The 9,941-nt window shown below is 36.6% G+C and overlaps 1 protein-coding gene across 6 annotated transcripts in view; it reads right to left on the bottom strand.

Annotated features, from left to right (window-relative positions):
• Window positions 1-1,153: 1,153 nt before the first annotated feature.
• Window positions 1,154-9,941, bottom strand: part of frya (furry homolog a (Drosophila)) — an 86,628-nt gene continuing 77,840 nt past the window's right edge. For 4 of the 6 annotated variants that reach the window (XM_073863082.1, XM_073863078.1, XM_073863080.1 and 1 more), the window contains exons 54-62: window positions 9,439-9,605; window positions 8,626-8,866; window positions 8,270-8,419; window positions 8,060-8,158; window positions 6,668-6,751; window positions 5,392-5,409; window positions 5,042-5,152; window positions 2,439-2,644; window positions 1,154-2,344 (exon numbers count right to left, since the gene is read on the bottom strand). In XM_073863082.1, the coding sequence (XP_073719183.1) occupies window positions 2,086-2,344; window positions 2,439-2,644; window positions 5,042-5,152; window positions 5,392-5,409; window positions 6,668-6,751; window positions 8,060-8,158; window positions 8,270-8,419; window positions 8,626-8,866; window positions 9,439-9,605 (1,335 nt within the window). In that variant the 3' untranslated portion in view covers window positions 1,154-2,085. The remainder of the gene's footprint in view (window positions 2,345-2,438; window positions 2,645-5,041; window positions 5,153-5,391; window positions 5,410-6,667; window positions 6,752-8,059; window positions 8,159-8,269; window positions 8,420-8,625; window positions 8,867-9,438; window positions 9,606-9,941) is intronic. The other 2 variants (XM_073863079.1, XM_073863084.1) reach the window with 1 other exon arrangement.

Genomic DNA, 9,941 nt, shown 5'->3' with positions numbered 1-9,941 from the left:
AAAACACGTGCGGCGTTTCACTGGGCGGGGTTACGTTCGCCATTGAACCGAAACTGGAAATACTTTAAAATACTGAAGCACATACTGTATCAACAATAAAAATACCATAAGAAGTTTATCTCGGCGTAATAGTAAACAAATTAAATACCTTTTGTTCACAGAGTAGTCAATGAAATAATTACAATACAATTTTATAACACATAATATTTTATAACACATTTAATATAACGTTCCATTTTAAAATCAATTTTATTTCTAATTCACGAGTTCGCATTACCATGTAATCAATAGGGCAATGAGATAAAGCTTATTTGGCGTGCTGAAAGTACCACACAAAACAAAATGGTTCGTCTGTCACATTTTATGAATGATTTCAAATTATACAGTACACCTTTGGAAAAAGTAAAAATAAAAAAGTTTTTATTTTTGTCTTCTCTGGAAACTTATAATATGGTTAATACCTCTTGTTTGTGTGCAATTAAGCAAAATGTGATGTTTTTTTAATGACGTTATTCAATAAAAAAGATTTTTTAAAAATTGGCGTGCTGTAAAAAATATATTTGGCGTGCTGTCCAACCCAGAGAACTCCCCCCTCTTTAACTAGGATAGTCTATGGCCGTTTCTCAATGCGAAGGCTGCAGCCTCCGGAGGTCGCATTATGCAGGCTGCATACGTCACCAGGCTGCTCAAGCTCCTCGCGAATTTAGTTAAATAAAATACATATTTTATTGTAATTTCTCCATATGTTTATTTGGCTTTTATTGTGAATTTAAATTATTTTCTTCATAAAGGTATTAAAAAATAATTTTACAGCCATGTGTATTATGAAAAACATTTAAATTACCTATGTGTATTAAATGTGCTATATAAATAATCCAGCCTTGCCTGTAAGCTACATTAAATGTGTTTTTAAAGTTTTATTTAATTTTTCTTTCATTTATGTTTTGTGACATCAAAAAGGGCTTTGTAATTTCCTAAGTGGTGACAACAGAGGGCGCACTTCATGTATTTCAATCAGGTTTCAATGATGGCCAATAAAGACAACAATGATCTGACAAAAACTAGGCATTTGATATGGTCATGGCAGGAGTTTTATAGTTTTGTGAATTCAAAAACATAAAAGTTTACAAAAGCAACATCCAGCCATGAAGAGTTCTATTTAATAGCATTTATTAATCCATTTAATACATGCAAACTTTCATACAGCAGACGGCAAAATAAAACCATAAATATAAAATCTTACAAGCATTGGCTATCCCACTACTATGTACAAATGTAACTTTCAGGTAAAATATCTTCTTATTCCATAAATAATTCAGTTTTCTCTTATGGTACATAGCGTTGCGTGCTTGGCCATTTCAAAAGACAGGAAAATATTACATCCTACAAAACTATACCTCTTGTATACCGCATGATGTGATATAAATAAATCTTCTATGGAGCAACTAAACAGTAGAAAGACATTAGTAAAATTAAACACCTCCATAAATAAGTGCTGGAGTGCCCTTTAACGCATCCAGGTCTGTGACAGTAGCATTGCATCATCATATTGGAGACATTGTGTATGTACGGATGAAAGCTGAGGCAAAGATATGAAAGATATGTCTTTTATAACAATTAGAAAAATCCACATAAGCAAAAGCTTTCAGCTTTATCTGAATCATAACAAATAAAAAACAAAAACAGTATAATTTGTTGCTCTATTCAAGTAGCTGAGAGCACAACATTTTTTTAAACAATCTTTTTAAGATAACCTGTTTCACTTTGTGTGAGGCATTGCACATTTTCCCGTGACATTGATAATGGTAGACGTGAGCCGGAGGAGTCGTTCATAGAGCTTTGGTTTCTTTTGATGCCTGCAGCTGTAGGAGGCTCGATTCTGGAAAGGGCCCTACAGCTACACAGTAGTGCAAAAAATCCAATGTTTCTATCATCCATCCTCTATTGCAATTCTTTAAGCGATATAAGTCACATCCTGCAACCTCTTATAGAGAGCGTAGACAGGGAAGTAATGTGTGCACGAAGGGAGAACAATAAAGACAGCTGCATCTTTAGACAGGAGGAGATGATGAGAATGGATGATCCTTAAAGGCTGATGCCAGTCACGCTGGAGTCCGGAAGCAAGGCGGCGATAGCCCGGTAGCCACGCGCTCGTCTGATCATCTCTCGGATCTCGCAGTTGAGCTCGGTGAGTCGACCGCATATCTCTGACATGTCTTGCGTGGAACCAACCAGGGCGAATGTGCCTGTCTGACCCAGAGTCTGGTGCCGGAAATAGATGTTGAGTAGAGTCTGGATCTCATTTTCTGAGCTGCTGCCGAAGATGTCCCTCGGCCACATTTTCCTGAAATTGTAAGTTGATTGGGTTTTATTTCACATATTTGTGACCAACTCTGTAAAAACCAATCTACAGTTGTGTGAATTTATGAGAATGTTACCTGCATTCCTGTATGTGATGGATGGCTCTGGAGAATTCGTTGTTCTTCAGGCTCTCTAGAATGGCCTGTACAGCAGCTTCAGATGAGCTGTAGGTGGAGCTGTCAGCAGTGGAGTCTCTACACTCGGCTGGCGGCTCCTGACTGGCCACTGATGCTGCATGCAGGTTACCCCTCAGATCATTCAACTCTCTGGACATGTTCTGCAGCTAGAAGATATAATAATAACACACAGGCAGTATATCATCATTGAGAATAATTCATAACTGTCAGGAAAAAAGTACAAGGACTTTATCATGGTAAAGTTTGCATATACTGTATACAGCAAGCACATGGTACGAAATGATGCTATATACAAAGTATACCATATAATTTCCTATATTTAACTGTAGTAATATATTCCCTGTCAGCCTGTTCATGTCATCTACACCGGTCTCCAACTATTTTTCTAAAAGGGCTACCACAATGGATAAAACAATCTGGAGGGCTAGATTTTTGATATAGTCTATTCAAAACTTGTATGTTTTACTTGTTGATATGTTTTATCATTGTTTAAAATGTACATACATAAAAGAAGCCAAGCTAATATTAAAAATATGTAATAAATAAATATTAAAATTGAGGCTATTAATATAATGTGCTTTGGCGGGCAACTCGCAGAGAAAACCACTGATCTACACAGAATGCACTACACGCGGAACAATGGCGGCCTCCATAGGTTAAAATGTGAATTACATGTTGGTTTTTTTATAGTAATGAAAATATTTCATGTGGATCTGATTAGTAAAAAAGCAAATAAATGTTTTAAAACATACTAGTCTTTATAGTTGATGTATCCTTTAAGTACTTTCATTATACTGCGTGTTGTATACACTCACCTAAAGGATTATTAGCAACACCTGTTCAATTTCTCATTAATGCAATTATCTAATCAACCAATCACATGGCAGTTGCTTCAATGCATTTAGGGGTGTGGTCCCGGTCAAGACAATCTCCTGAACTCCAAACTGAATGTCAGAATGGGAAAGAAAGGTGATTTAAGCAATTTTGAGCGTGGCATGGTTGTTCGTGCCAGACGGGCCGGTCTGAGTATTTCACAATCTGCTCAGTTACTGGGATTTTCACGCACAACCATTTCTAGGGTTTACGAAGAATGATGTGAAAAGGGAAAAACATCCAGTATGCGGCAGTCCTGTGGGCGAAAAATGCCTTGTTGATGCTAGAGGTCAGAGGAGAATGGGCGGACTGATTCAAGCGGATAGAAGAGCAACTTTGACTGAAATAACCACTCGTTACAACCGAGGTATGCAGCAAAGCATTTGTGAAGCCACAACACGCACAACCTTGAGGCGGATGGGCTATAACAGCAGCAGACCCCACCGGGTACATCTCATCTCCACTACAAATAGGAAGAAGAGGCTACAATTTGCACGAGCTCACTAAAATTGGACAGTTGAAGACTGGAAAAATGTTGCCTGGTCTGATGAGTCTTGATTTCTGTTCAGATGGTAGAGCCAGAATTTGGCGTTTACAGAATGAGAACATGGATCCATCATTCCATGTTACCACTGTGCAGGGTGGTGGTGGTGGTGGTGTAATGGTGTGGGGGATGTTTTCTTGGCACACTTTAGGCCCCTTAGTGCCACTTGGGCATCGTTTAAAGCCACGGCCTACCTGAGCATTGTTTCTGACCATGTCCATCCTTTTATGACCACCTCTGATGGCTACTTCCAGCAGGATAATGCACCATGTCACAAAGCTTGAATAATTTCAAATTAGTTTCTTGAACATGACAATGAGTTCACTGTACTAAAATGGCCCCCACAGTCACCAGATCTCAACCCAATAGAGCAACTTTGGGATGTGGTGGAACGGGAGCTTTGTGTCCTGGATGTGCATCAACTGCAAGATGATATCTTATCAATATGGGCCAACATTTCTAAAGAATGCTTTCAGCACCTTGTTGAATCAATGCCACATAGAATTAAGGCAGTTCTGAAGGCGAAAGGGGGCCAAACACAGTATTAGTATGGTGTTCCTATAAATCCTTTAGGTGAGTGTATACTTTCAACAATTTTATTTAAAACAAAAGCTAAATTGAGGTGATTTTGCATTAAAAATTAGTTAAAAATGCTTCAAAAAGAGTTCATTTTGTTAAAATCTGAACTGTATAAAACAAATGAAGTGGAAAGTGTAATATTTATATCCTGTTTTTTTTAACAATGAGTATTACAAATGTCCAGAAACTTACATGGTAACAACCTTACCCGAGCAAGCAATTTTGGCTTGTCAGTGAAAGTCTAATAGACGTCAAACCATAGCCCAAAAATAGACTTTGCGTATACGCTTAGAACATGTAAAAGAAATGAAAGCAAACACCTTGAACACCTGATGACTTTGCTTACATGATGGAATATAGTGCATCAAGTTATTTAGGCCAAAACGGCATGTAACCAAATTACCAGTGGGTTACTCATACAGTAGCTGGACTATACTGGGTCTATAGTTAGCCGTCATTTCACTGTCTTGGTTTTTGCTAGATGGGACCATGGTACCTATTTTGTTTGGGAAACATAGAAACGTAAATAAAACTAAAATCCACATACCTCTGGGATACAACTTATGGTGTGAACCTGACCAATCAGCTTACAGTATGACTGAAAAAGTAGCAGCAGTTGAAAGTGGAGTTTGTAGAGTCTTTGACAGAGCTCCAGTCGCTGTGAATACAAACACAGTAATCGAAATAAGATGAAGATATCTACAAAGCAAATACTATATTTCATAAACAAAACAAAACGCACATTTAAAATCATCAAGAAATATATGAGCATGTAAGTAAAACATAACACTCATTTAAAATATAAAGCCTGTGTTCCGCAAACATGCTTTGCAATATTCTGCTATGCTATAAACAAGGAAATATGTGGTGTTAAAAAAAGATTTTTATTAAACTTACTGCAAGAGATTCCATTTGCTACAAAGCAGGTATAGCAAGGCAAAGGTGACAAAGTGAGAAGGAAGAGAAGTTTTGAATTTAGTGAGACAACATGCCGCACGCAGGCATAAGCAATATAAAGCACGGCCAAAAGATGGCGGCATATTTCAGAGGCATGCACGAGCAAAGAGAAGTAAAGAGAAAAGCAGATAGAAACTCAAGAGTAAGCCCTGCAGATGTATTTAATTCTGCCAAGCAGATCACAAGTGCACCCTCATATTTTTTACATTGGCACAGGGTTTCTGCTGGGTGACAACACACTGACTCTATTCTCAAATCGCATTTCTTATTCGTTCTTTTGGCCATTTGACCTACTGATTAAGGCATCCACTATTTGAGATATCTAATGTGGCGCCTAAAAATCTGAATGATAGTCACTTCCTGATGTACAGTAGATGTTTTACCGGACATGGCTTATCTTTGTCCCAGACTAAAATGCATGTTTGAGCTGCCTTAATTTAAAAACATCTGACGCATGTTAAAATATAACAGTTCCATTATTTTGTCTCAAGATGCACACCAGTAATGTTTTTTGTAAGGTATGTTTTTAAAAATAGGCCTGGAAACTTCCCCGTAGTGTTTCTATAGGCTCCTATGATTATTTGGCACAAAAATGATAGTGTAGCCAACATAATTCATATTTTTGCCAGTTTGGATCAACATCTGCCACTGGCCCGGAAAATCAACTAACTGTACATCATAAATTGGAAAAGACCAGTGTTTAACACTCAGATTAAACAACAAGTACGGCTAAATTAGACAGTCAGAGGTTAAAGTGTCAGAAAAGAACGTTTTTATTGCCAGCAGACTTAACCACCATAACAAACACAAAAATATGAGGTGCTGTTGTGAAGTTATAGCTTAAGATAAAGAGCAGGAAGATAGAAAAGAGAAGTATGTCACTCACAGAGCTATCACAGAACAATCGAAATGCAGAAAATATAAGAGATCAATTAAAATGGAATCAGATCTCAGGAACAAAATGGCAATTAAAGGGGAATCAGTCAATACATGATGCAGTAACACCAAAATATCCAGCTAATACCTTTTCGATTTGAAGATAATATGATATGGTAACACATGCACATTTTGTGGTGCATGACACAATACAGTACTTGGGTTTGAGATGTTAGTTAAAATTGTACTTAAATGGGTATCAGATGAATCATTTACTTTATCAGTTGTACCTAGTAGTTGTCTTATTAAAATTCTTTTGAAAAGGCAAAATGTTTCGTACCTTCTCCTCTGTTTCAGCAGGCTGGTATGTGATCACTCCATCCCCAGCACATTTGGGAAAGTTTGCCTTGCAGTTGCGTAGCCACTAGACGTCAAGAACAGAAAAGTAAGATCTTAATTCCGCACCATATAAAGCTTCTGTAAATGGACTATATAAATTAAAGGGATAGTTCACCCCAAAATGAAAATGTTGTCATCATTTACTTATGCTCATGTTGTTTAAAAACTGTATAATGTCTTTGTTCTGATTAACACAAAGGGAGATATTTTGAGGAATGTTTGTAACCAAACTGATAAGATGCACCATTGACATCCCAAGTATTCTTTTTTGTTTTGTCCTACTATAAATGTCAATAGGGATTCTGATCATTTGGTTACACAGGTCAGTGACAAAAACGGTTTGGCAAAATGAGAAATTCAAAAAAAAAAAAAAAAAATTTGTTTTAAAAGCACGCATAAGGTTTATTTCAATGCACATAGTGTATTTATGTAAATTTTATGCAATAAAAATTACATTTGCACCATATTTATTAAAGTTAGGACTGAATGGACCTGAAAATGTCAAATGGTATTACGCCAATTACGCCAAAGAATGAGAAATATTAAATATTTTATCCACCTTGATGGCATGTAAGCGTAATCATCCAAAAAAAATAAAAAAAATAAAAAAAATCATTGAATTAGTTATTTCAAAATGTACATTTTAATGCGTTTTTGTAATATTTGTCCAGACAAATGTTGCAAACAGCTCTGTTTTCTAAATAATCTTTGACAATGATGTAAAAAAATATTTAAAAAAATCATATTACAGTAAGCTAGATGATTATATTTTATTCCACATTTTTTATGAATATATTTATATTTTCTTTCAAAAAAATATTAGTTACACCAATTGACACAGACTGGTTACCCCACATTGACATTTTTGCAATTATCCTCCAAATATTCTTTTAAAATGAAATAAAACCAGACATTTTAGACTTTGTCCTCAAAAAAAAAGAATGTATGTAATTAATCTACAAATTTATTTTGAAATTTTTTACCCTTTTTAACCCTTTTACATTTAATTGAACCATACAGACACAAAATAATTAACGTCACGTCATTGACCCACAAACAGAATAAAAATTTTTGGGTGAACTATCCCTTTAAAAACACAAAATGTTTTTCTTTGAGTACCTTAAGTAAATGTAACCTTTCTTAGTCATTAAAACTGTAAATAAGGCTGTAAATAAGGCATTTTAAAGGCTAGACCACAATTACACCTTTTACTTTATGTCCAACAAAAAAAATGAAAATTAACTTGCAACCATGTTTACAATGCATGGTCTGTATAATGCGTTCGAATAAGTTAACAGAACGGAAATGTTTTTGTAAAATATAATGCACATACTGATATGACAGTCTCCTTTCTGTTATTGTAGGTCTCTAGATATTCCTGCAGCTCTAGTACACTAAACTTCATCTTCTCCAAGAGCCCATAGGACACAATCTGTGCATTAAAAACACATATTTGATACAATGCTAAGGTCGGAAATGATGTTTTTCATATAGGCTGTAGTGTTGTGACATGAACATCACTCATATTTAATATTGAACTCACGGTATCTGCATCGACAAACAATGTGGGACATTCAGAGCACGATGTCAGCATCTGGGAAGACCTCAGAAACTTTGCACCGATTCCTTGAAGGCCATCGCCAAGGAAACCAGCAGAATCACAGGTTAAGGTGCAGAATTTAGTCTGTATACTCTAGAGGCGAAAAACAAAACATCTCTATTTATATCTCTACACCTTTGACAGTTTTATTGAGTTACTTTGTGTGCTGAAAATCTTCTCACTAAATGTTCTACATTATTTATTCATCAAAAAGTGAACCTTTATTGTTATTGTTTAATTCTTGTTTGTGATTGGTTGAGATGTTCCAAGGATTCTGAATTTCCTCTACTGTATGTTACCTGAAATAGCGAGGAAAAGACTTGAAAAGTGTAGACAGCACAGGAGCCATCCGTGTCAGCCACCAGTTGGTTGAGGTGACTACGCCAGGCCTCCTCAGCATCGTCACATGCCGTTGGCTGGAAAGCGGCCAGGATGGCAGAGAAGAATGGAGATGGCGGAGGTGATGAACGAGACTCCAGCGACAGCTCCTCCTTCTCCTCGTCTGGCTGTGCCACAGGGCCGTGCTGCTCTCCAAACCCACTGGAGAAAGGGAAGGGTAGAATTATGTGGTGAGGAGAAAAATAGCTTGTGAGCTCTGTCGCAAACATTAACCTGTTCATGTACTGAAAGATTTGACTTTTACTGTAAAGACTTTTCTACGTATCTATAGACGGTTTCAATGGACGCACATGCGTTGTCACAGCCCAAACTGACCACCAAACAAATACCTTGTCAAAAATCAAAACGTTTTACGTTCCCTGAAGACGAGGGGAGATGGCGAGCATATCGAAGAGCGATTTGGCAGCCAGGCAAGAAATCAAGGATCTGTAGCTAACATTGTATACATTAATTTTGCACAGTAACACATTAGCTCAGTATAGTAGATGATAAGCTTTAGCTATGATTTGAACTATGGTTATTTATTTTGCATGATATCAGAAATAATCTACTTTAGAGGGACTGCGTTTTTATTGATTCTTTGCTGAAGTCTACCGGAAATTAAGTTTGGGCCACAAAGGTCATTTATGTTGTTGCCGTTGAAACGTCTAAAGTTTAAAATAAAAGTTTAAACCCACATACAGTAAAATAAGCAGATTTGGTACGGTAAATACCTGGGTACACAGTTTATCTCAATGTCCACCAGGCTGTTTTCATCCCTTTGGGGTGTGTCTACTGTTATATCGTCAGAGGAAGTGAAGTCAGACGGCAGCTCGTAAATGCAGAGCGAGATGTCATTCTCATTGATGCTTGCTTCATCTTCTGTAGCTGAATCCTCAGGCTAGTTTTGAAGAAGAAATATGCAAAGTTTGGTCAGTATATTGTATGTATCACTTAATCAAATGCATTACAAATTAGCCAAATAGCTCTGGCAATAGATACTGTAAATAGTATTCTTTAAAGGTTAAATTACGTAAGTGGCTGACTGTCTCAATGTGAGCATTTAAATCCGATTTATTGGCCTGTGTTTGGAGATTATCTCTATCAGCTGATCATTTTGCCATTTTGGTTAAACAAAAGTGTCTCCGTCTAGTCTTCACCTCCATGCATAGTGCACAAATCTGTTTTGTGTGAAGTTAAAGGAAAACACCACCGTTTTTCAATATTTCACTATGTT

Source organism: Misgurnus anguillicaudatus, chromosome 24 (genome assembly GCF_027580225.2).
Source record: "Misgurnus anguillicaudatus chromosome 24, ASM2758022v2, whole genome shotgun sequence".
Taxonomy (NCBI): Eukaryota; Metazoa; Chordata; class Actinopteri; order Cypriniformes; family Cobitidae; genus Misgurnus; species Misgurnus anguillicaudatus.
This window is presented reverse-complemented; position numbering and strand designations above follow the sequence as displayed.